At 40.5% G+C, this 27,099-nt stretch overlaps 1 protein-coding gene across 1 annotated transcript; it reads left to right on the forward strand.

Annotated features, from left to right (window-relative positions):
* Nucleotides 1–3,686: 3,686 nt before the first annotated feature.
* On the forward strand, nucleotides 3,687–26,495 carry klf13 (Kruppel like factor 13). The gene is made up of 2 exons (XM_055191691.2): nucleotides 3,687–4,475; nucleotides 19,894–26,495. Exons 1-2 carry the CDS (start codon nucleotides 4,040–4,042, stop codon nucleotides 20,217–20,219), a joined length of 762 nt encoding a protein of 253 aa, XP_055047666.2. The 5' UTR covers nucleotides 3,687–4,039; the 3' UTR covers nucleotides 20,220–26,495.
* Nucleotides 26,496–27,099: the final 604 nt, after the last annotated feature.

Genomic DNA, 27,099 nt, shown 5'->3' on the forward strand with positions numbered 1-27,099 from the left:
GGGACACTCCATATTTTTTTAAGAAAGGCAAATTTTCCAGCTACCCTGGGGTTAAACATTTGAGTTTTACCATTTTGGATTCCATTCAGCTGATCACCGGGTCTGGTGCTAGCACTTTTAGCATAGCTTAGCATAATTCATGTAATCTGATTAGACCATTAGCATTGCGCCTAAAAAATAACAAAAGAGTTTAAATTTTTTTCCTATTTAAAACTTGACTCTTCTGTAGTTACATCGTGTACTAAGACCTATGGAAAATTTAAATTTGCGATTTCTAGGCCAATATGGCTAGGAACTACTCGCATTCCAGTGTAATAATCAAGGACTTTGCTGCCGTAACATGGGTGCAGCAGGCACAATAATATTACGTTGTGCCCGAAAATAGCCCCCAGCTAGTTAACTGGGCAGCAAAGTTCCTTGATTATTACGCCGGAATGAGAGTATGGTTCCTAGCCATATCGGCCTTGAAAATCGCAACTTTTAACTTTCCATCGGTCTTAGTACACGATGTAACTACAGAAGAGTCGTTTTAAATAGGAAAATATCCAAACTCTTTGGTCATTTTTGAGTGCAATGCTAATGGTCTAATCAGATTTAATTAATTATGCTAAGGTATGCTAGAAGTGGCAGACCCGGAGATCAGCTGAATGGATTCAAAATAGTATAACTCGGATGTTAAACTCTAGGGGAGCTGGAAAATGAGCCTATTTTTTTTTAAAAAGTGGATTGTTGCTTTAAGATAGGAAAAACATTGACAGAATACGTTAAACGCTACAGCGATTTTTCAGCAAAGTCCTCTAAGTGCACGGAAAAAAAACTGAATGAACGACTGGATTAATATTGAGCAAATGTTTGGAACCTTTATCCAGAAAGGACCTTTATTGAAGAATGACGGGAGACGCTTTTAGAAGTAAGCATTTTTGCATGTACTTAGAGGATTTTGCAGCAAAAGACAGTCAAATTTGTTAAATATACCAATAAAATGACTAAAGTGACATTTGCAAAAATAAGGCATTTCAGTTACTGACTAACAACAGTTATATTGCCATTACAATGAAATTACTGAACCTAAATGTAAGAGCCTGATAAAAACTGCTTATTTACAAGAAAACGTCTCCGACGCACTTAGTGGGTTTTGCATCTGAGCTCTTCATACATAAAAGTGTGCAAATGTACAATATAAATATACCATGTGGTTTACAACAGAAAGTCTAACTATAGTCAGCCAACTATATGGTCCTTGTGCTCTAGGACAGCATGGCCTTCCTCGGGCCGTTGCACCTGGCAGTACGGTCAGGCTGTCCTCACAAACTGTACTTAAAACCAATGGAACTACATCTGCGGCGTGACAGAGCGTGCCTTACAATCATCAGTAATAATGCACGGCCTCACGGTAAGGTGATATTTTTGATACTACAAGAAGGAGAACGGCTGACTCATCTTATTACTGTGGTGAAATTGAGAATGTGATTCAACCTACTCCTGAAACATTTTGTGTCAGAACCAGAGCACAAGAGAATGGATTCGTTCAACATGTGGGTGCATTGATAATCATTTAAAGCTTCTTCCCAGGCTGCAAAAAGGATCTGTATGATTCATATTTGATTTGTCATATGGATTAATACATCTTGCAATGCAGTAATATTGCACAAGTGCATTGTCATGTTACATACTATGCTATTTTAAGACCATACACTCTCAAAAATAAAGATGTTACACAATGAAGTACCATTTTTGGATGTGTGATTTCATAAAGAACATTTAACATCGACACAATCTTTCTGTTTATTAAAAGTTTCTTTGTAGTGGAAAAGAACCAGGGGTTTTCGAACTTTATGATGGCCCCACATATAATTAACATATAGTAGACTTTACATTTTTTCTTTATCTTTTCTCTTAAATTTTGTTTTTTGAGGGGGACCCCTTGGAACGTTCTGGGGGGTTCCCAGACCCCTAGACTATAAAAATGTAACTAATTTTTTCTTTAGGGGAACCAAAATGGTTCTTCTATGACATCACTGTAAAGAACCTTTTGTAGCACTTTTATTTTTAAGAGTGTAGCTAATACTCATTCAGTTATTATCACTGTTATTTGTCTGTTGGAGTGGGGGTTGCATTATCTTCCATTTGAGATTGGTGGCAGCCATCTTGCGAAACAGGAACTGCCTTCTCGGTCGTTATGCTGTGACAGGATTCGCTTCAAAAACACTGCATGAAACGCAAGAACACCGAGTGCTTGTGGTGGTGAAAGAATATGTAAAGTAATACAACCAGATGGCCCCGTGAATGCCATGCAGACTTGCTCCCAATGAACACTTGGAGCTTTCCAGAGAAGCCCATTGTGAATGGGGCTGAAAGAGAGTACATGCTTTCCCACAAGAGAACAGTGCATCATTAGAGTTGAAGTGGTGGGCCTTCTCTATCTCCCCTCCTACCTTCATATAAAAAAAAGATAATTTCCAATACGCTGATCTCCATTTTCACCCCCACAGTCTGCTTGGAAATGTGGGAATATGAATGCATTTTCCAGTCTGGGATTTATTTTGAAATGTTTACTTGATGGAGGAGACTGAATGGGGTACTTTATATCACAATCACATTTAATATGGGGCTATGCAACTGTAAGAAACAATGGGGACAGCTTGCAGCAGGTCAGAGGTCTGTCATGCGAAAGGGATTTTATCGTACAAAGTCTTTATAAACCAGTGTGTCATGCATCAGTAAGCCAAACCTGTATACTCTTAGATACACTATATGTAGTATGCAGTATATTAAAACAAGAATGAGAATGCATAGTTAAATAACTTGCAATAAACAACAGGATGTGAGTTTTTTTCTGTGAATGTGTGAGACTTTTGATCCACTAGCTGCAAACAGTAAATAACTATAAAAAGTGCAAAAACTATTAAATAATTTGTGCTACAATCCATAGTGTTTATAATTACAACATTGCGTATAAATATTATGGTGCGTTTTCAAGCAGGCAAAGACAACTCAAAGTGAACGACAAGGGGATCCAGGCACATTAAATTTACAAATGACTTGTGCTTTCTTCTATATGTTAAAAATAAGCTGTATTTATTATATGAATATTAGGTGCATTATAATGAAACATACATTCCAAAATTTTAAATAAAAATAACCTTACAAGGAAAAATACTGTAGTATACTTTGGTATTTACTATAGTAACTGTAGTAAATTGTATAGCTAATATATTAGACAGTATACTGCAGTACATTATTTACATTATGCATTTTGCAGATGCTTTTAGTCGGAGCAACTTACAAAACTATACGTTTTATCAGTAGGTGTGGACCATGGGCTCAAACCAATGACTTTTGGCACTACTAATGCTTTGCGTGACACTTTTACTTACAGTTTATCACTTCATTATGGTTAATACTACTGCAGTAAACATTTCAAAGTGTATAACTTTGCAGGAGTAGTATAAAAGTATGCTATACTAAAGTAAGATGGAAATTTTATAAAGTAAACCATGTATCCTCAGACTTTTATTAAAGTAAATCTTATTTATGTGTCTGGTGCTAAGCAAACTTCCTCTATACTTTGTAAAAGTTTGTGGGTGCATGTGAGGTACCGCACTCTGGGACACGTCGCCATCCAATGATCGCGCAGCCGCTCTGACGACGTTGCCAAACGCTACCGGCCGCCACGCCCCCAGCATGGATACAATCAGATCTAATCGGCGCACGGCATACTGTCACTTTAACGCTGTGAGGACTACAGCCACGATGGGAGTTTTTACATTGAATCAAGACAAGTTTTCAGCCCTCACATCACCGGAAACTTATCTCTAGAGAAAGAAAGCAGTCGGAGTTGCGCGTTCGCGGCTCGATCTCGCATGAATTACACGCAGGATGCCAGTGTTGCCGAAAAGCCGGTAAGATAAGTGCAAAGTGAGTTTGCTTATGAGAGCTACCTCTTCAGCATCACACAAAGGGATCTACTGAGTGAACGGTGTGGTGTCTTGGGGTCTGAATGTCATAAAGCAACACCGGGCATTTTTCCCTCAACGAAATGGATCGCTTCGCAGCAGAGTGCCTTATGTCAATGTCCAGCCAAGCAATTGTTCATAGAGAGATCAAGCCCGAAACTGCGGCTGCACAGAGAAACGAAGACACCAAGGAGCATCTGAAAGACAACTCCTCTCTCTTTGTGGTGGCCAGGATTTTGGCGGATTTCAATCAGCAGACCCCCGCCAATTTTGCCGAGCAGGCAAAAATAAAGGAAGAGGGCATGGCACAGGCACCAGCCCTAACCCGAGATGATGGGAACTCTGCCACACCTACCACCATCACCGCCGCCGACTCTGCCCTTAAACAAAGGGGCAAACGATTTAGGGGTCGAATTGAACAGGAACCCCCGCAGAAAAAGCACAAATGCCACTATTCAGGTTGCGAAAAAGTTTATGGCAAATCGTCCCATCTCAAAGCCCACCTAAGGACACATACAGGTCAGTTTACATTCCTGCCAAGTGTATTTGCGTTTCACATCAAATGTAAACACTGAAACTTCTCGAAGGGAATAAAATGAAACGGATTTACGCGATGATGTCACGTTTGTACAGTTCGGCACATTATGTACCGCACGAGCGTCTATTTTAGTTGATGGGACAACTGTTAACGCAAAGTCGTGCCAACGCACCCAATTTAGCACAAAACATACGTTTACGTATCCAAAACGTTGTTTAAAAAGTAACAAGTGTTTATTTCAAGTAAGTCGCGTCGTAAATACTGACACGCCCACACTGTGAGAAAGCTATACGGTAAACAGCAACAGTGCCTCGCCTATATCCCCCCACAGCCAAGTCAACACACGCGCTCCCAGTAATCCATACAGCTACAACATATGCGCGCACACATGCTCGTGCATAGGCGCGCGCGGTGATCCACGTATCCAAACGGTTCCCATAAAATAAAGTCAGATCGTTGCCAGGCTCCCCATGATGGTTTATAATCTACATTTTCACGAGGCGATGTTGTTGGTTAGCGTAAAGTAAACCGGTCGATGTGCACATCCATCCCCTCAAAAATAACGTCAGACACGCGCGCAATTAAACTATTTAACGGCACCACGCAAGATATATGCGGGGGTATTCAAAGAAACGGAAAATGAATAAAAGATGGGGGGTTGGTTGGACTTCTGCGGTTACTTGTTTGACTGTTAAGCTCTTTGTTGTGATGTGCCACACCCCCGTCATAGAGACCGCCAGCTGATCTGGCCAGCAACAGACTCGACCAGACGAGCTCAGATCCGCAGACTTTAAACTCTTTTTTCTTTACCATTAAGATTTAGGGTGGAAAATATATTTTAAAATGCGTTACTAACGTTTCACACGGTGTATATCTATTATCAATGCCAGACAATAGACAGACCTCTTGACAGGAAACACTAGATGAAATGAAACGTTCTTGTCACCTATAGGCGTTATGTCCTTAGATCAGAGATAAACCACACATGGGTGTAAATGCTTTCACGGTTTTCCGAAACACACCCTGCTGTGAATGTGAAAAAACTCGGATTTTTTTACACTGTTAATGTAAATGTAAGAATTGAAATGATCTGTACCTTATTTATTAATGATTAATGCTTTACTGAGCAGGCCAGATCTGCAAGACATTTTTAACTTTAATTGAGAGCCCACATATTTAATAAATGGATACAGAACCTCAATTCTCCTGACATCTGGTGAGCCTTATGTTTTGCTTGGGCCTGGTACTAATGCAAAGTATAAATCACATATATTATGCGTAACTTACTTGGCTTTGAACTATTCTCCCACTCGAGGTGGGTGTGTCGTATACTAAGTTGCTCTTCTTTTGAGTTGTTACGTAGCCTGATATAATAATAGGTTTAGTCTTTTTACAGTATATATAATGACATGTTTTTTTATGTCAGCACACACCACATACCATCCTCCATCGTTCAGTAAAACTCTGGAGTGATTATTTGACCCCAGTTGGGTTCCAGCTTATATTGTTGGATGAGTCTACTTTCATTTTGAAATGAGTTGCAGACTTTCGATTGGGTCACTCCTCTGTAACCAGGCCATGATTCGGTTAAATAATGAGTGTTCCATCTCATTTGTTTTGGTAATTAGAGAATGTGGGTCATTTGAGTTCAGCAGCCAGGCTCAGCCAACCTGCACGGTTCTGGGCTCCTTTCTTAAGCACTCAGCAGATTTTCCATCAGTCTCTACTAATAGAGCAAAGAGAGGATAGATCCTTCTCCCAGAGACACGCCACTTTTGAACTGAAGGGGGAACACGGTGTTATTAAAACAAACTTGGGGAGCCAAGAGTACTGGAGACCTCGGTTGACTTCAGCAACGCCCTGAATTTCCCGCTGGCTTTGGTTTGAACCCTGCCTCGGATCATTTGTCTCACTCCGGCAGAAATTGGGCACGGGGCTGGATCTAGCTTTAGACACTTTAGAGCACAGCGTTGAAGTGTTGTATTTGAAATCGTGTCATGTAATGGTAAGACGAAATCTTGGGCTCTTGGGCCTTCCTGCTTGCACAGAGATGCCGTCATGTCAGCGTTGATTAGCAAATGCAACAGGTCTTGCTGTTCCTAATAACATAAGGATAGTAAATAATGCTATATTCTTTGAAGTGCATGCAAGACCATGCGTTCTGTTGTCACTGAATTGAATGAGTACATTGAAGGGAAGGGGGCGGGACTAGACATCACATGTGCTAGCTTGCTGGAAGAAGGCAGCATTTTATGATGGAGCGAGAGCAGATGTACTGTCGTCATGATCAAACGACACAGAAATGTCTCAGTTTATGCTTTGAAATGCATTGCAGCACATATGCAACTGGAGGTGTTTAATAGTTAAATTTGACTAAATTTTAGCTTTTTGCGAAGGCACTTGTTTGCAGACTGAATTGCAAGTTTACTAGCTGTCTTAAACCACAAAGCGAACTATTTCAAGCTCTGTGGCAGTTTTAGCTTTGTTTTCATTTTTAAAGTAAGACTTGTATTGTAAGTTTGTAACCTGTGCAATTCTGTGGTAACTTGTGGTTACAGCATGTCCCTCATTGTGATAAGATTATATTGCAATAACCTCCCAGCGAACTTTCAAAAGGACTTTCTGCGCAGTCTGACTGCCATTATTTTGTCTGGGTGGATCCTTAATTTTTATCTTCTCCACTTCTCTGGGGTTTATAGTCAAGTTAAGATTAGATCATGGCCCAAGAAAGCATCTAGCATAATATTTGACAGATGCTTAAAAGGCTATGCCAAGCCAAAACAAGGAATAGACATAGAAAAAATGAAGAAAAAAAAACTTTTAAAACATGTGGCTGGATAAAGAAGGATCATTTGTCATCCTCATAAACAGATGGACAGAATCAGAGACATGCTCGGTTTGCATTCAGTGAGCTGTTAACCTTAATGGTGCCCAATATGCATGCGGTCGATAATTTATAACGTTCTCATTATTTTAATAGACTACACTTGACATGGTATGAGAAAAGGAACTAGTTATAACCAAGCGGTAAGCATGCATGCAGATGAAATGGGTGTGGGGCCATACGGGAACCAACAAAAAAAAATATTTTCGTGAAACCTGCAAGTTTCACTTTAGAAAGAGGAAGTGACATGGTTTGTAAAGGCTGTCAAGGCTACGGCTCTGACGCATTCTGTCTGTTCGGTATTCACAGAAGACATGTTGTACTTTTAGTGCATGTGACTTCTGATAAGTTGAACTAATTAGAAGTCTGTGAAAGCAGTTTGATGGGATACCTAGCATGCAACTTTGAATGAAACAATGCACTTATTAGAATCTGTTGGTTTTAGATTTACCTTTCCCAATTCAAGAATAAGTTTAAATAAATGTGTTCTTCACCTGACTTGTATTTGACTTACAGTTTGAAAATTCAAGGTTAAATAAACGTTCCCAAGGTCTTCAAATGAATTTCCTTGAAGAATCCGTGAAGGAGCCTCATGATTAGAATGGGTACACGTGACCCCCGTGTTCTGGGTTAATCTTCCTCACCCAATAATCTAATCTGCTCCCTGTACAACTCCATAATGTCATCTGGGCCCAGTTAGCAGACTCATTATCCTGATTGGGAGACTCCTGTATCACTAGCCCTTGTGAATATCTGCATGAAAGTGGAAGGAATGTTACCACATCAAGCACACAGAGTACTTGAGAAAATCTTGAATATTGATTGCACGCTTCAGATCTTGGTTTTGCACGGTGTGTCGTGCAAGGGCGACTTAATGAGATCACCTCCGAGGCCATGGAGATTTTGTAATCCTTGTTTTCAGTGTTGAATTGAGATGAAATGTGTGGAGCATTTGGATGTAGATGATGAGGGTAAATGCAGTACACAAATTGCTCATTGTGCTGTGTGGGTTGGTAAAGCGAAGGGGAACACAGCAGGTTGAGGGTCTAAGGTTACCAGACAGCTTTGTCTGATCTCCTGCGAGTATGCGGAGGTGGGGTTCCTCTCGATCTCGAAACAGCTATAGAGAATAGTATGACAGATTTTGTCACACACATTGACAAGCGAAATTGGCTACTAGCAGCTTTACCGGAGGGACATTGAGGCTTTATGTCACAAAAGACACAGGCTTCTTACAAATTGATGACTTGGCTATTTGGCCATTTAAAAATTGATGACCCAGCAATTTGGCCATTTAAAAAAAGTAAAGCTATGTTCGTTTAGCCTCTTAATGTAGTATCTTGTAAAGTATTATGACATGCATGGTTGGGATTGACCAAAAGACAGTCTAGAATAACCTCATTTTAAGTAACGTCTGGTGGAAAAACCTCTAACCCATGTGGGCAGGGCAACCACCTAAGGCCGTTATGTCACTGTATGTGGCTGGTAAGTACATTAGCTTTAATCATTCGCAGCATAGACATTAACAAAGGCTATAATGACATAGTTCACAGTTGACTTGCTTCTTTGTTTTGTCTGCGAGCTCTTATAGAGTTAGAGGCTCTCCTTTGGATTGTGCACAGAATGACGTACACTATCTCCTGGGGCTTGCTATAGAATTCAATTGTATAGGCCAAAAATACTGCGTTCAGCTAATGTACTCACTTTAACAATAAATCGAACCACTGGTTCCAACGCACATTAGACCAGTGAGTTCCTAGAGCACCTCCACGCCCTGTTTATAGCAAATGCATGCAAAGTTAAAGTGATTTGTCAGGGATTTGTTTCCTTTTCTGTATCCTGGATTATTTAGAGACGATATCCTGTACAGTCATCTTGCCCATGGCTCAGGTGGAAGGGGTTAAGAGGATGGGCGCGACCTGGGTACGTCTGCCCTGCGCTGGGCACAGTGCCATCGCTGGGGTAGACCTGGGCATAGCGAGGAGGTGATGGCTTCACGACGGGGACTTTGTCCTTTACGACTGTTTTCCATTACACACCCCTGGTCTGCTATCTTGTAACTAAAATGTGTGTTAAAAATGATGCTTAAAGGTGCACAGGCTTGGGTGACCCACGTGCAAGAGCTTATGCACTTTATTTTATAATGCATATGCACTTGTGTTTACTTTTTAGGCATGCATATCACAGAGGAAAGGTAAAAGACATAATTTAGGTAATAAAAAATGCTGAATTGGGTAACGTTCATTTTGCATATATTTTTTATTTGGTACAGTCTATTTATTTCAGATTTCTACCGTTAGTCTTTTACATGACTGATAGAAAGCATGCATTTTTGCATCTCTCTCCCTTTCTCTCAAATATGATAGGCTGAGGTACTACAGCCCCATGGGTGTTTCATCATGCACTCATCCACCCTCTCATCCATCTCTCCTAAAGCAGCCCTCGCTGACGGGAATACAGCTCTCATATTTTCTTTCCTATAAAGAAAAGCATACAGTCTTTAGCAGCCCTAGAAACCAAAAACCAACATGCTAACTCAGAATTTGACCATACGTTCGACCGAGTCAGTCATGGTTAATGCACCAGAGTTGGTATTAGGCAGCCACTTCCTATAAGTACCTTTCATACTTTGCTGAGCTCATGTGTACTTTAGTTTGCTTTGGCAGAGCCTAATAAAAGCCAGTCTGTTCCTACCCAACCCTCCTCCCATTTGCCCTCTGTCCTCTCCACCCACCCATAGGGCTTTAAGGTGAAAGAACCACTGAAGCATTGTGTAGTTGTAGCTTTTTGCTTTCCCGCAGGTGTCGATTTCTCAGTGCAGGAAAAGGGTATCTGCTATATATTTTTTAACTTCCTGAAGTATAACCCACTGGCTTAGGATCTCACGCTAACTCTGGGGCATTCGACTCTGCAGTTGGTGGGTGGGGACGTACTGTACTGTATGCGGAGGCAGCAGTGTGGGGGTGGGTACAGGGTGGGATCTGTTGTCAAAGCCCTGCATTGATGTAGGTCATTTGCTCAGCTGCATCTGCTGGCAACCTGATTCGTTGCGTTTCTGCAGCAGCAGCAGCGATGCATGCATTTGGATGTTTGAGATGGAGACTGAAAGAAAAAGAGGGAGAGGTTGTTCTCAACTGTGTGCCAGACCTCGGGTTGCCTCCCAGGCTTTTATATTGACATTAGCTCTTGCTAGTGAGATGTTTGACCTGTTACTGTCCAATAAATCTGTATGTGTAGGATCCTGGCCTGTGTGCTCTGCCAGGCGTGGTTGCGGGATGAAAGGACCATTCAGTGGATGGTCACTGGGCATTGGGGGAGGGTTTGCCTGAGTATTGCAAATTTAAGACACTGCTGTCAAATGTCTAACTATTGAAGGTAAAGTTTGGTTACACAGTCAGGGTCAGGAATTGAGTATCTTAAGAGTTGTCTTGATGATGTAATAATGTTAAAATCACAGGAGGTATAGATGACACCCTAACACAACCCTTGCCCTGCCCTTGCCCGTTACCCTTTACAGGCTTATGAGTACAGCTGTCTTCATTCCTTTTGTTTAACAGGATTAAAATGATCATGCCATACTGCAATACAAACCTACCGTCCCGTTTTCCATGATGAGTAGGTCAATGGTGTGAAGCGAGAAGGTGGGAAAATAAAGGGGAGGGGACATAAATCTGCAGCGGTTGTGGGCGCTTCCTCGTATAATACGTCTTAGACCATGTGCACACATATGCTGTATAGGCTGGGAGGAGTGAGTTATGTCTTCCCGGTTCGGAAGATTTGATTTAAATGCCTGATGGTGAACACAGTCCCATCAAACACAAAGCTAGTGCCATTGTTCACATTTCCCAATGGGAGGAGAATGTGCAAAGTGTTTTTAGCGACAAAAGAGAACGATAAATTAAACCTGGTTGCTTTTGTCATAGTATCTCCAGACATGTTTGGTCACAGCCCAATCGGCGCACCTGACCTATACGTAATGTCTCTACACCCACGTCCATTACCATTAATCCTCAATTTTTACAAAGTCTCTGGCACGAACGGAGCACTGAAAGCTCGATTTGACTCAGAGAGTCTCAATGTGGTTAGACAACATCCCCTCACCCCCTTCCTTCATAAACACGTGCACATGTGTCTGTGTTGTACTTCTGTGTTTTTTGTTCCATTCCCACACTTGTCTCTGAATGCTGTAATCTGGGTCAAACCACCAAAAACCTTTTCGCTCTGTCAGCGATCTACATTTAAAACCTTCATGCGATTATTATTAAGTGGCATCTAAGAGATGACGATAATTCCCTTTTTGTGAAATTGCCCAAGGCTGTAACATCCAAGCTATGTTTGGGCTAAAGTTTGTGGTTTTTGGTCCCCAGTGAACTCACTTTTTGGCAACCGTAGCTGAATGGAGGGCGTGACCCATATTTCTTTCCCAACATGGTCGTTGATGGGATTGCATCCACTCCCATAAATCCCTGCTTCTATGGGGGTAGCAATGAGGTCAGTGAGCAATTGCTACAGCTATGGCGATGAAGGGGAAGAAAGAAAACCTCAATTATTGCTGTACTGAAACAAGCAGGGAACGTTCTTGCAACAATTAAGAGGTTTAGGAAACTTCGGGACTGAGACCAAGTCAGTCTAGGTTTGCTGTCTTCTCCGGAGCAGTCTTGTCATTAACCGACCATTGAGAGCCTGGTCTGGCAGACTCCTCCATGACCCACCAGAATAAATTACAACCCTCTGGTGAGTGCTGCAGCTGCATTTGTGGTGCCATTTTGGATCTCAGATTTCTCATGGTTTGCCATGGGTAACCTACCAGGCACGCTTAGGGTGCGTGGTAGACCTGAGGCCAAGACACTCAGAACATCTAAATCTAACCATATACATCTGGTTTGGTACATAAGATATTGCAAGCATCTTTTGTTGGTGTTTTTATGGACCTGACTGTTGCATTTGTTTTTGGTTTGCCTCTTGCTAAATGTAACTGTAGGAATCTGTGAAATTTTAAATATTTCTTTAATGTTAAAATGATAAAATGTATTTTGTCCACAAAACTCATGTAAGCATATGCGTTTAGTCAGGTGATCCTAAACACTTGACTGGTAGTGTAGACCTTTTAACTCGCTCTGTTCTTACCCTTCACTACGTGAACTCAAAATGAATAAAGGAAATACTATATTAGCATAATATAAGCGCTCCACAAGGGTTTCCCAAACTGGGAACCCCTTGTGGTTCGCGGGGAAATTGCAGAGGTCTTCAGTAAACTCACGTTTTTGGCAACCGTAGTTGAAAAGTGAGTTGATGAAAAACATTTAATGTGTGTGTATGTGTAAATGTATTTAAGAAACATTTATATATGTATATATATTTATTTATATTTTTATTATATTATTATGCAAAAACTCACTTTAATTTTGAATGCTATTAATAGTGATTAATCCTTACTCACCACTAAAATAAAGTTAAATATCCAAATATTATATAAATATTTACTTAATATCTCAGGGAAAACCCCTGCGCTATAGACGGTTTTAGCAGTAACAACAAACAAGCGGCTTTCGTGGTCAACACGTAACTTCTGGTAAACTCGGCTAAGAATAAATAACAACAAAGTCCTTTTAAAGAAGTTTATTCTTATAACAAGAAAAATAAACAACACGTCGATTACCTAGGAAATCAAAACATTTGTTATTTTCGACAAGGTATTTGTTCAGTTTAGCAACTAGTCAGACCATAAAAAAACTGAAACTGGAAGTTCCGACCAGATGCGTAATTGCGTCACTGCACGTGCGTCCAATGAAACCGTCTATATAGACAATCGACCTGTCCTGCATTTTGTGTGGAATTTTGTTGCTGTCTGGAGGGCAAATGCAAAGACTTCTCATTGCCTTGCTAAAAACGGTTTCTCAATGGGACGTGACGCTTAGAGGAACAGGGAGGTTTTATTGTCTAAAATGTTTGAGGGCAATCTCAGCAATCATGTTTGTAGTCCTTGAACTAGCATGGCTTTAAGAGACATGTGGAACACAGTGGTTAGGATTTGTTAGCCCTCCCACTGCAGGACCTTTGTTAGATGTCCACCGCATGACGGTTTGTCTGTCTTAATGTCTGCCTGTCTTTATCTTAGCTACGTTTTACTGTTAAAGAAACCTGAGGAATTTTATCTCAATCGCACAGAGATGCTGGCACTCTTGTTGGAACAGGTGAAAGACACAGAGTCTGGTAGACCGGCATTCAGTCTGCACTTGCGTTGCTCTGATAGTGGCATGATCAGATGTCTGTGCCTTAGACTGCTTACCTCAAAAGGTCTCCATCTCCTATTTCCTAATGATTTATCGCAAAGCCTGGCCTAGTGATGCATTTGCGAGGCATGGCATGGAAAGTTTAATTACTGACCCACTGGCCCTGAAAAGGAACAGTTGTGTAAGGCTGCTGTACGTGACATAATGGTATCGCCACTGTAGGGAAACACAGTTGCTCAGCTACCTTTGCTATGGGATGCCACTGTGATGTAACTGCAGCAAAGGGTAACTGGGTCACCGTGTTCGTTAGTGTGAGGGTTGAATCCAAAGCCTCTTCTAATTATCCCCTGTTGCAAAAAAGACTTGGGCACATGCAGTGCTGGTAGCACCACACCAAGGAGGGAACATCTCATAAGTAGGATCACATTTGCCAGCGAAACAAGTAGCAATGCTGCGAATAAAATATAGACAGAGATACAGTTGCGTCATGGGTTGTGGCCTTGCTATTGGTTATTCCAATAAGGAAGTGTTCCCAATGCTGCCCGTTATGGTTCTTGACATGCTGACCTGAACCAAAGCAACTGCCATCTGTTATGAAACTGCCACATGCTAGACAGCACGACCTGTTTATATAAGTCTTCTTCATACACACGTCAGGAGTGCCCTCATTGATAATAAGATTCCTGGAATTGTGCCCCACTTCTGCATGTTGGTGTGACCATGACTAAGCACATTGTTTCTGAATGGCCATGATTTTTTTTGTTGTAAAGTGTTTTGAGCACACACCACATACCTGTAGATATGTATATGACTTTCTGTTGAACTGCTTTATATTAAAGTGCTATCTTCCTATATATGGGTCAACATGCCAAAGCTTCAAAAAGCACATCCATCCATCCATCTTCAATGTAATCCAAATGCCCCAGGGAGTTAACATATGTGACCCTGGACCAGAAAACCAATCATAAGTTGCACAGGGATATTTGTAGCATAGCCAACAACACATTGTATGGGTCAAAATATTTTTTAATGCCAAAAATCAGGATATTAAGTAAAGATCATGTTTCATGAAGATATTTGGTAAATTTCCTACTGTAAATGTATAAAACATGTATGTATCATTAGGAATATGTGTTGCTTGGGGGAACACTCCACTTTTTTTGAAAATAGGCTTATTTTCTAGCTCCCCATAGTTAAACCTTTGATTTTTACCGTTTTGGAATCCATTCAGCCGATCTCTGGGTCCGGCGGTACCACTTTTAGCATAGCTTAGCATAATCCTTTAAATCTGATGAGACCATTAGCATCGCGCTCAAAAATGACCAAAGAGTTTCGATCAATCAAGGATTTTACTGCCGTACCATGGCTGCAGCAGGCGCAATGATATTACGGATTGCCCGAAAATAGTCCCCTGCTATTAAAAGATACCAAGGGGACTATTTTCGGGCACTGCGTAATATCATTGCGCCTGCTGCAGCCATGTTACAGCAGCAAAGTCCTTGATTATTACGCCGGAATGAGAGTATAGTTCCTTGCCATATCGGCCTAGAAATCACAATTTTTAATTTTCCGTCAGTCTTAGTACACAATGTAACTACAGAAGAGACAAAGAAACTCTTTGGTCATTTTTTTTTTAGTGTGATTCCAATGGTCTAATCAGACTCAACGGTCTATGCTAAGCTATGCCAAAAGTGGCAGCGCCAGACCCGGAGATCAGCTGAATGGAGTGTCCCTTTAAGACTTGGTTTGCTCAAATTTAAAAGCGATTTTCTCAATATTTAGATTTTTTTGCACCCTCGTTTCAGATTTTTATCTTGGACAAATGTTCTCCTATCCTAACAAAACATAAATCTTATTCAGCTTTCAGATGATATGTCAAAAAGTTGACCCTTATGACTGGTTTTGTAGTATATCTAGTCCACTTGTGGTATGTATGTATTAGCCTGGTCCAACCAGACTCTCGTACATTCATTTCGTTTGTACAGAGTGTCTGGCCACGCTCCATTGCAAAGTGTTACTTCCGTTAAGGAGGGTCCTCTGTTGAAGTTTTAAACTATTGGATCTGCCCAGAGTCACTCTGAATCTGCCATAATCAATCGCTAACGTTTGGTCGTGACGTATTCACTCTGTCTGGCGCACGACCTCAACGTCATCGTTCTTAGCCACCCCCCTCTGTTCGCTGATTGGACCTGCAGATTTTTGCCAGAGAAAACAAAACTATGCAGCAGTCCCAGACGTTGTGCTGAAGCGAAATGAAAATTAAGCGGCTATGTATGTCTTTTAAAGCAAAATTATATACATTTGTGAGAGAAAACAGTTCATATTTTGAGCTTATTGAGCAATCGAGATATCACATATCCATGAAAACGGATCAGCGTGGTAAATTGAAATATGGTGGCACATTGATAGCGTTGACTCTCATTGTTTCTTTTATGTCTTTTTTGTGACGAAGCACACATATTATATTTGGGCTTACTAATTCTTAGATTTAGCTCATTCCAATTGGAAATCTACAGAAAACCTTGTGGTCGCAAGGTTTTTATGGAGGTATGGTACGACTAGCACCTGTGCATTGTATTGCAGTCGCTGGTCGCACCTTTAAAACTCCAAGCCCTGCTTGTTTTAACCTGTGAAATATTCATGCTACTCTTTTAGGTTTCTGAGCTGCCTCACACTTTTTTCGAACCCATAACTCACAATTTACATCTTCTGGTTCCCATACACTTATTCATATAATAATCAGACCTTAATGGGACCTTTGGGTTGGTTTCTATCATCACAAAAAGGGGAATCTCAACACTTCCACTGTTCCACCCCCTAATGTTTCTTTAAGAACTAATTTAATGTTACAGCTTCTCTATTTATGTTTATACTTCAATCATGGCCAGATTGAGGATGTTCGAAGAGTGTCCCTCCTAAATTAGTTTTATGGGCGCGTCACATTTGCGTGACATTGTGACTGTATACAATCCACGTATGAATGTGTGGGCCAAATGAGTATCAGATGATGCGCGTCTGGGGGAATGTAGTGATATGGGTTAACTTACACATTATGTACACAAAACTTTGTTCAAGTGCGTGTGAAGGTTTTAGTTGTTGACATAAAACACAACAAAGAGATATGTTAAAGTGTGCACGGTTTGTCACGTGGTTCTGCCTACGTTTTTGTATGCATTCGAGTGTGGTGGGAGCAGGACTGTGAGAAAGCGAGTGACAGGTTTTAGATTTAGACGGGGACAGTCTAGACTTGCTTCGCCTGCTGCTTTTTCCTTTATAACGTAACCACAGTAGGGGGAAGGGACCCTAGCAAAGCAACCGGCCCACACATAAATTTGGCATCACATAGATGTTCATTTGAAGTTGTTTTCAAGTGGCTGCTAAACAAAGGCAGCAGCTTTAAGCTGTCTGGATCACTGTGTACTTTGCCTGTTCTGTGCAATTTACCCAGGTAATGACTGAAATGTCTGGGGAGACACCGCTTTCATACACGTTTTAGCATTAGTTTTGGGCGCCACACAAGGAGTGTGATAAAATGTCAACCCTGTTTTTAAAAATCCAGCTGTGATGTACTGTTTCTCACATAAAATCATCCCACATAATGTAAAGAACATTCCGTTGAAAATATAACCTTGATATCTTTAATATTGACTGAGTAAGATCATGTCAAAGTTTGAAATCAAACTTTGTTGCTCTTTATCTTATTATTCGATTATCTGATACACATATACTGTATCTACTCGTTTCAGGTGAAACAGTGATGAAACCAATCCGAGATGTATGGTTCCATCTGTGTTAATTTTGTACACATTGTTGTGTGTTATGCTATTTAACAAATTATATGTTATTTTAACACATTTTGTGTCATTTGGTGTTGATTTTGTGTTCAAATAAATAAAACAGACAACACAATATGTGTTAAAAAATAACACAAAATGTGTGGTTCCAATAATAACACAGAGATGTGTCTAGTTAGGAACAACACATTAAGGGCCAGATTTACTAAACGGGGCTAATTAGCACGAGAGTGCAATTCCAAAAAAGCGCCGATGGGAGTGGTAATATCTGCGAGTTATTTACAAAAAAAAAAACACAAATTAAATAACACAGGCGCAACAGTTGATTTCCATAATGACCAACGGAATCTACTAACAGCAGCGCAAATTAGATCAGGGTCGCAAATAAGCGGAGCTGATCTTGAGTTTAGCACCACGGACATCGCAGCGGAAAATTGGGGTGTGTAATCCCAGCTAACAAACCCATAGTACCCTGGAACTGGATGACAAAAAAGTGAAGGTTTACAAGATTTTTTTAGCAACAATTGCAACCATTTCAACCGCAAAATGATTTAAGACATGCTTTATTCGCCATTAAATAATGCCGCAAATACCATTCATAACACACGCGCAAATATTAGTAAATTGCGTTGCGTGAATCATTTAAATATTCTCCTCCCATAAATTTTGTATCTGAAAGAAAAACCCCTAGAAATGCATATGCAATAAGGTCCGGCGCAAAAATAACTAGACCACACCTTTTCAGCGCTAATTATCCACTGCGCATCTTTAGTAAATCCCGACAGTCTCTTGCTGTTAGTAAAAAAAGTAGTCCCTAAGTGTTGTTGTCTATTTCCCCGCCATTGACGAGTTATCCTGTCAATTAAGGGAAAGCATTTGTGTGAAAAAAAAACGTGTTTCTGATGAGTTTTTATGGTTATGTAATACCGCGATTACCCAATTTATAAAAAATGAACATACATTTATTAATTTTACACTTCGTGTATGTTTTGATAATCATTCTGAATCTGGTCTCTAACAAAATTCCTTCACAAAAAATGCAATTATTTTAGCTTTTTGCTAAAAAAATTTTTTTTAAGAAAAATACCCATATTTAAGAGTTTATAAGCAGAGAAAAAATATTATATTTGTTTATTGTTTGTTTGAAAGCAGAGGGTCTGTTCTTTCATTTGATATATTTGTATGTTTATACGTTTTTAGAAGAAATTTTTTCTCGGAGGCACTTTGTAAAAATAAAAAAAATTCTGCCGAGCAACTTTTCAAAAAAAAGATTGGCGGGGAATGAGTTAAGAGCGTAGATTTGTGTCAAAGCCTACTTTTATTGTCTGATGAGGAACCGGATAGGGTATAATTTCCCATGATTTGAGGCGCTGATAGATTCATGTCAGAGTGTCTGCTGAGGCAGGGTGCCACAGTAAAGCCCATTAACCTCCCTAATTAAAGTCGCTGTCTGACTCGGCAACATGTGGGGGTGATGTGGGAAAATAAAATCATTGCTAACTTGCTATTTTGACGTGTACCGCATAAACAATACATCAGCAGATGAGTTTATTTCCATAAGGTATCTCAATAATAAGACGATAAATCCCATAATCCTCTTTAGAGCAGCCGAAGTGATACGTGTCCTACTAGCGTTCCCATGATTCTCCAATTAGCATGATGCAATGCTTAGCGAGGTAGAACATATGGTTCATTTTTAATGCAGCGCATTTCGGTTTTAATGCGTGAGCTTTTCGCTCGGCTTAAACTTTTTTTTAGACTTTTGTAGGGTTCTATAGGAGAGGATTAGCCACTCTCATGAAATAGTTGGGCATCATCAGGTCTTTCACGTCTGTTTCGAAAGTGCCTGCTTTGTAAACCCCCGCGTGACCTGGATCCCAATGGTCCAGATCATTCACCATAGCTTCTGTTGTCTTTGCCGTGAGTTGATTCTTGATTCCATGATGGTTTAGTGTGTAACAGGTTAAACTTTATGGTCACTGATTGACTATTTGCGTACCGTACTCGGTTCGCTTTGTGGCTCTGTGTATGCTTAACACAGCCATGATATGAGAAACCACAAAACTGGTTGTAGATCAGCCTAAAAGATCATATTTGACCAATGAGGCATGTCTGCACTGGCTTAAAGGGGGCCGTGTGGGAATAAAAAAGGGCGCTGTAGGGCTTACTTTGCTGAAAGAGTTCATTGTCCACACAAGGGCTGGCAAAAAAAGTCTAGGTTCACATCAGTTGGCGCATTCACCCCATTTGTCACTATTAGCCACACATGGGGGTGTTTATGAGATGTGGTCTCCTTAACACTTTCGTTTTTGTGTGTTTTTGAATTTCCTTCAAGAAATCAAAGTCAAAGGCAGATGTTATAAAAAAGCATAGTATAGTTAACAGCAACTTTGATGATATAGCAAAATACAGTTTCTCTATTTTGAAAAGTATTATACATCTAACAAACACTAACAGCTGTATGTTCTCCTTTATGTGTTTGTCACAGGAGAACGCCCCTTTCCTTGCACCTGGCCCGACTGCAGTAAGAAGTTCGCCCGTTCCGATGAGTTGGCACGGCACTATCGCACCCACACTGGCGAGAAGAAATTCGGCTGCCCGCTGTGCGACAAGCGATTCATGAGGAGCGACCACCTGATGAAGCACGCTCGCCGTCACTCCGACTTCCAGCCAGCCATGCTGAAGAGACAACACGGAGGAGGCAACGCCACAGTCTCAAGCATCACACGCCCCGGCTCCCTCAGCGATTACAGTCGCTCTGATGCGTCAAGCCCCACCCTTAGCCCCGCCCTCAGCCCAGCCAACTCGCCTTAACCTGTTCGCACTTTCTGCCTGGATCGCCAGGCTAACGCTTTTTGTTTTCCTTCCTTAAAATATTGCTGGCGGAATTAGCGCCCATGCTAACATCCTCCTCCCCCTTCGCTCGCTGTGGTGTACTGTACTGTACATAACTGCTTCTTGTAGTGCAATTTTCTCGTGCGAACCCTAAAAGAGCAGAAAAAAGAAAATGCCTTTTCCACATGGCAATATTTACACGATGTACCATATGTCTGTATTTTTATAGCTTCTGGCTGCGGCCTCTTTTTTTGTTTCTTTGATATACTACCGCTACGTTCAAAAAGGTCAAAAGTTTTGAAAGGTAAACAATGTTTCATCCTTATTTTATTTAAAACGGGTGAGGGACGGGGGCACACATACACCTCAGGATTCAGAACAGTTGTTTTTTTTCTCCTTTAATTTTCACGTTGACTGCACAATACAAGCATCGCTTTACTCCGAAATTCAACAGAGGTTGAATTTCGCGCCCTGCTCAGGAACGGCCTTGTTAGCTTGAAAGAATGAAGACGTACGTTTAGAAACAGCCTTACACTTGGACGAAAGGAAACTTTGCACTCTTTTGTTTTTGGTTGGGTGGTTTTCACATCAGGGGAAAGTCAGTCGTTTAAAATAAGAAGAGATAAGAAGAGTTTGGATAATTGTAATTAAGACTGGAATGACTCAAAACTTTCTCTTCAATGTCGCTATCTCCGGAAAACTTTGTGTAAACAGAGCTGTGCCGGCCCTAGTCCTTATTTCAAAGGGAATCCTCTCCATATACCACGAATGTAGTGATTGGTTCTTTACACGCTCGATGAAGGGAACAGACCGCTTCGACTTCTCTCAGTGGACTCAATGAAAACTCCCCTTCACAGTTCTGAGGCTAAAGTTTCAAAGCAGCTGTTTCCTCAATAAAAACAGCACATTTCATCAACTTCAGGGTTTTTCTCCACAGAACACGACACATTCAGGGGGACTTTTCTGGACGCTCGCCTACTTCAGACTGCGACGACAAAAAGCAAATGATGCGCCGAGAGGTTTTTTGTTTTAACGCTGCCCAGAGGAAGCAGGGTGGTAGTGAGGGAGGGATGTTGGCATCCTCTCAGGTAACAGCAGAAGTCCTGGCCCTTTGCCCTCCATCTGCATAGGCCTTCCACTTAGGAAACTGCATCTACCCACACAAGGCTATTCATAGCATACTAGGCAGGGAGACGAGAGCTATTACAGTGAAGCTTTACACACTCTTGTCTCACTCGCTCTATCTGATGAAAAAGAGTGGGAGGTAAAGGGAAATAAGGATGGAGAGGCAAAGCAAAAGCTTAAGTTGTTACGCCGCATACTCACGACAACTTTTCGAGTATACCTTTGCAAAATTCGTCTGTGCACCGATTAGCAAAGCTAGGTTTTTATCCAATAAGGGTTGCACTGTGGGTGGAGAGACCATCGAAATGTCTCAGAGCTTGTCGTTGGGGTTAAGATCTGATATATTGGTCTATAAGTTAGGGCATGGGTTTTAACTCAATGAGGACTTGAAGTGTCAGGGTGTGTATGTTTAGCTAGCAATACAATGGGCGGTAAGGACCGAGACATCCCTCCATTAGAACAAAGACGGCTATCTGCAGGAGGCAGGAATGAGGGGGTTGACCCATAGCGAGACAGATAAAGACTGAGGCTTTATCACAAGCTGAGCACTCTTGCAGAAGAAACACCCAGACATACCCTCCCCTTTCCTCTGAGCTACCCACCAACAGCATCCCACGATGCATTGCGGCTGGGAAAATGGTGTCATATGATTGGATGGTATTCAAGCAGAAAGTGGGGGGGTTATAATACAGGAAGTCGAGACCCAAATCATAAAAGCTGAGAGACAATGGCCATGATATGTTATCAAGTCAGACTTCGAATGTTTGAAAGGGAATTCTCAACAAATGAGATGTTATCAGTGTTTTTCTTTGCCAGTTTGGCACCGTGGGCAACTTCGCAGACAAGTTTCTCTTCTTTTCAATTACTGTACTTTACAAGCTTTTTCACAAGCACAGGGAAAACTTCACACACACTTTTTTACTGTTGTGGACACGCTGGGACGTCAGTGTGGCCGCTGAATGCATTACCTCAGTGAACCATAAAAGCAGCTGCTTTCAAACTTGGCTCTCATGACATTACTACTCGACTTGTACATACATACATATCAAACAAAAATTTACCGTCCATTATTGCTTCAGCCTTGACAAAGTTAACCGTGAGAACCAGTCTGCGAATCTAGCCGGGCTCGCTCAGGCGAAAGACCTACAAACCCTTTAGGAAGTGCGGCAGCACTATCTAAACTACTGTGCCGCTGCGTCTCTTTCTTTCACATGTACACTTTAATGTTAATTTATTAAGCTTACTATTGCAGTTATTGTTATCTTTATATTCATAAGCTCAACACCTCTACTTCATCTCTACTTTTATTCCTACCCGCTGACCAATGCAGATCGACCAGCGCAAAGCTGCCCAGCTGGATGAGCGCTCTAGGGCTTGACAAGCAGGTGGGGAGGCCTGTGAATGCTAGGCCTTGTCCCCCTTTTTTACTTCCTAGCGGCCCCCCGATCCCCCTCCCAGGGCCCCCTCATAATCACGTCTTTCTTTCATTCTCTCAGCTAAAAAAACACCCCCGATCTAAATAAACAGTGCCACGGCAGCAGTGTTTCTGCAATAAAACCGCACATAGTGCGGACACACCCATACCCCTCAAAAAAGTGATTTCATTGTGACGTCACTGACTTTAACTAGGTTGCATCTTTTCACTCGCCAGCTTTGCTTTATCAGCCAGGTTGGCACGTGTACTCTCTGCGCAAGATTTCAATCCTATATAGCCATTTATATTAGCTGTCCCGTGTTGTATCTGCGAATACTCCCCGCTGCTGGACAGGGGAGGGTATTTTACAGGTTACACGGGCAGAAACGGACGGTCCAACCTAATATCCACTTTATAATTCAGTAAGATGGTGCCTGCAGTAAGAAGTTGTAGCTGTAAAACTCTGTAGGCAACGAAAGGCTCTCGCATTTGGGTACTGGTTACACAACACACAACAATAAATATATATTTTCCTCGTGATATTTACTGAAAAAAATGTATTTTCTCAATTTAAAAAAAAACCATTCACAGTCTAGGTTAGTATCAGGAATACTCTAGCCAGATAGCATAGACACTGGATCCGTGCCGGAGCTGCCGACTTCGGAGCGGATTCGCCCCGGAGTCTATTGCTATCTGGGGAGTTTCCTGTATTTTTCACTGTATCGATACTACTTGAATGAAGAGCAAGACCATTGAACAACCAGAAACATTTTATTAAGTCATGACAGGCACCGTTTCTTACATTACAACCCAGCAATCACAAATCATTAGAAGGTGGATTTATTAATTTTTTTCATTTATTAAATATTTCTGAATTGTGTTGTAATTTTCTGATTATTTTATTGTCATGTATTATTATTATTATTATTATTGGCGATTATTGTTATTGTTGTTTTCTTTTCTGTCTTCTGCGACGATTTCTAAGTCCTATGCTAGTTGAGAGCTCTGTCGATAGCGGGATGCAAGTGTGTAATCCCTACATAAATATCCTGACGTCTCAAATGCGTAAGACTGAAAACATGATACTCCAATATCTCATAACCATAGAGACCATGTCATTGTGAGTAGATAGTCACACGTTCATTTTGTTGTATCTTCTTTGTTATTTAACATATTGTGTTATGTATCTTTTCAAGCTCATACCTCTATAAAAATTAAGAAGAAGGTTATGAAATGGATTTTTTTTATTCATATCTGAAAGAATTGTACTTTTTATGAATTATCAGGGTATAGCAAGAAACAAAGCATCATACTAAGCCGAATCATTCATGAACATAACTGATTCATAAATCCGCAGCTCATTTTGTATTTGTTTCGTGTATACGGATGTCAACGAATGGTGGCGTTTGAATGAATTTTGGCATTTTTAGGCATGTTAATAAATGTGCCAAAGGCATTAGAAGGGGATCTATACGTCAACGCAAACCTATAAACAACAATACAGTGATAAGAAAATGACCTTGTACAGTTTTCTATGAGTGATGTACATTTTTATGTGTATGTAGCCGAGTGAATGATGTGTATTAGATGCGCAAGTATTTCTAATTTTTTTCTTTTGCCGTGATCTTGATGTACTTTGATTTATATTGTTTTCCCTTAGTTATGTTATACATCTGTCATTGTACAGTTCAGAACAAATGCACATATTAGTGAAAACTCAACATGTTTATCTTAAGTAAAAGCTCAACCATTCCAAAGGATTGCAATTACATTTGCTATAAATTTGCTGCTTGTATCCAACCAATGCATCAATGCTTCATTTCTTGTTTGTATTTATTTTACAATTAGTCTTTTTGACTGTGATACCTGTACTTTCGGTACTTTTTTCCCTCCTTTCGCTGTGCTGTTTCTTATCTGAAGTTATCTACGCAGTCTGTAAAGAGACAGCCACGCCATGTTCTGATAAATGAAGCAGAACCAAGACCCTTGACAAGACAAGATGGCTTCCAAGTGTCTGTGCTTAGTTATCAGTTTAAGGTCTTCCCCTGCAAAACGCGATCAGTTTTGTGATACGAAAGCAAGACGACGTCTAAAGCTGTAGGATGCTTTTGCCAAGAACACTGTAGTGCCATGACCTATAGTTTGGTTGAATGGCCCTCACTTTTAACATAATCGAATGCACTGGAAGTCTCACGTTGAACTCGTTACCAAAGGCTTTAGGAACGAATTTATGAATGTCGCAGGAGTTGGAATTCAGCCATTTGATGTTTCAGACGAACATTTGAGGAAAAGTTAGGACATGTATAACTTAAACAAGGTATAACTCATTAACTTATTTCCTTTAGTACTTTTCTATTTGGACAGTTTGCAACGGGTATACTGGAAAATCATGGTAAATAATACCCTTAAACCTACTAGACTGTCATTTTTATTTCTCATAATCCAAGAAATATGATACCTGTGAATAACATGTAAACGAACTGTCCAGCAAACAGTTCACATCTTTTAAGCAGGTTTAAAACAGGTTTGTAGTTTTTGTAAAACTTACACTGTGCATTTGAAGATGTCCTCCAAAGAATCTACGAGTAGATGTGTAAAAACGCCATACAGTGATTTATTATCAGGTTATCGAAGCTTCGGAGACGTCAACGCAATTTAGGAATTGCTAGACAGCAACTGAATATTTACACGGGCTAATAAACATAATTTCATTGAGGTCTGACTAATAGATGCCTTTCAGGGTGAAGTGGATTTAAGTTTAGCCTCGGCTTAGGTTCGACTGTTGTTTATGTTTCGTCTTGTGCTCAAGAAGAGAGACACAAACTGCTTTTGAGGGCTGTGGTCATTTCAACAAGTCTGGTTGTCTGCCGAGTTGTGTGGTATAGGTTTGAACAAGCTCACTTCTGTGAATAGCGCAGGAAGCCCATTCATCGCCGAATCCCAGGTGTTATGGCGCGAGGTGACCTAGAAACTCATCTAGCAAACATCACCGACAATACATCATCAAAGTCGTATCAAACTAGCATTTGAGTCCCATAAATAGTTTCAACTATGAAATTCAGACACTGTGAAAATATTGACTGAATATTACATTGTTTCTAATCATTCCTGACATGGAATAAAATTAACCCCGTTTTCCAAATCTACAAGTTAAAAGATTTCATTCAAGTGTTGTATAGCGAATTATAGTGACGCATTAGCGTCTCATGCTAACCTGTAGATGTTTGCCGCGTGAACTCGACTCGCCTTCCTATACGTATCTGTCTGTATTTTAACAATATATTTTGATGATGCCGTGTGATGCCTGCTCCGGGGGTTACACGACGCTGGGTTCCTGTCTCCCAGCACTTCTCTACTTTGTAAAAAAGCTCTTCTTTAGCAACGGCCAGTTCCACTTTTCATAACCTCATTCAAAAAACTGCCGCGTAATGCAACTTTTTCTTTTTTGTTTTGCAATCAACCAAATCACTACAGTAAAGTATTACAGTTGTACAGTTCCTTGAAATATTCAGATTATATTATTGTTGCTGGTCTATGGTTGCTCTGCTGTACTTTTTATGACCTTTTTGTTTTTTACATGTTTAGACAATATTGTGACTATGTCCTATGCAAATACGAGAATTAACAAGAATTTGTCAGATGATGTATGTTGTCTTAACTTGTATGCATGAAATAGTGAAGTTTACATTTGAGAATAAATTCATAAGTAAGACGAAGTGCTCGGGTTATGTCGTTCTTGTTTACTGTAAAAATCAAGTTAATTCAGCTCTAAAAAAGTAAGTTAGCCGGTTGTTTTAAAATTTTAAGTTAATGCAACTTAAAAATATTAGTTGACAACAAATTTTCCCCACTTTTTTTAAAAAAAACTAATATTTTTACAGACTGATCTCACAGAAAGTCGTGTTACAGTCATGCAAAATTTGATCAATTGATTTGTGTCCATGGCACGAAATTCAGCTTTTTTGCGTGCCTTGAGCACGAATGTTTTTTTTTTTTTTTGGGACACTCGCATGAATTTCTATGGTTTTTCGTGCGTTGCATGACTTTCGTTTCATTTTAAGTTGTTTTTCATAGTTTTTTCTTATTTTCTTACCATTGTCGCTTGGGGTTGGGGTTAGAATCATTTTCTGTTACATTTTTAGACACCCAACTCTAACCCCAACTCCAGGCGAGAATAGTTTTATAAAAGCGGAAGAAAAACATGTAGAAACCAATGCATAAAAGTACATTCTAACCCAAACCCAAGCGACAATGATTTAAAAATGGGGGAAAAATTTGAAAACAATACATAAAGTGACACGAAAAAGAAAGTTGTGCCAC

This window comes from Misgurnus anguillicaudatus, chromosome 6, assembly GCF_027580225.2.
Source record: "Misgurnus anguillicaudatus chromosome 6, ASM2758022v2, whole genome shotgun sequence".
NCBI lineage: Eukaryota > Metazoa > Chordata > Actinopteri > Cypriniformes > Cobitidae > Misgurnus > Misgurnus anguillicaudatus.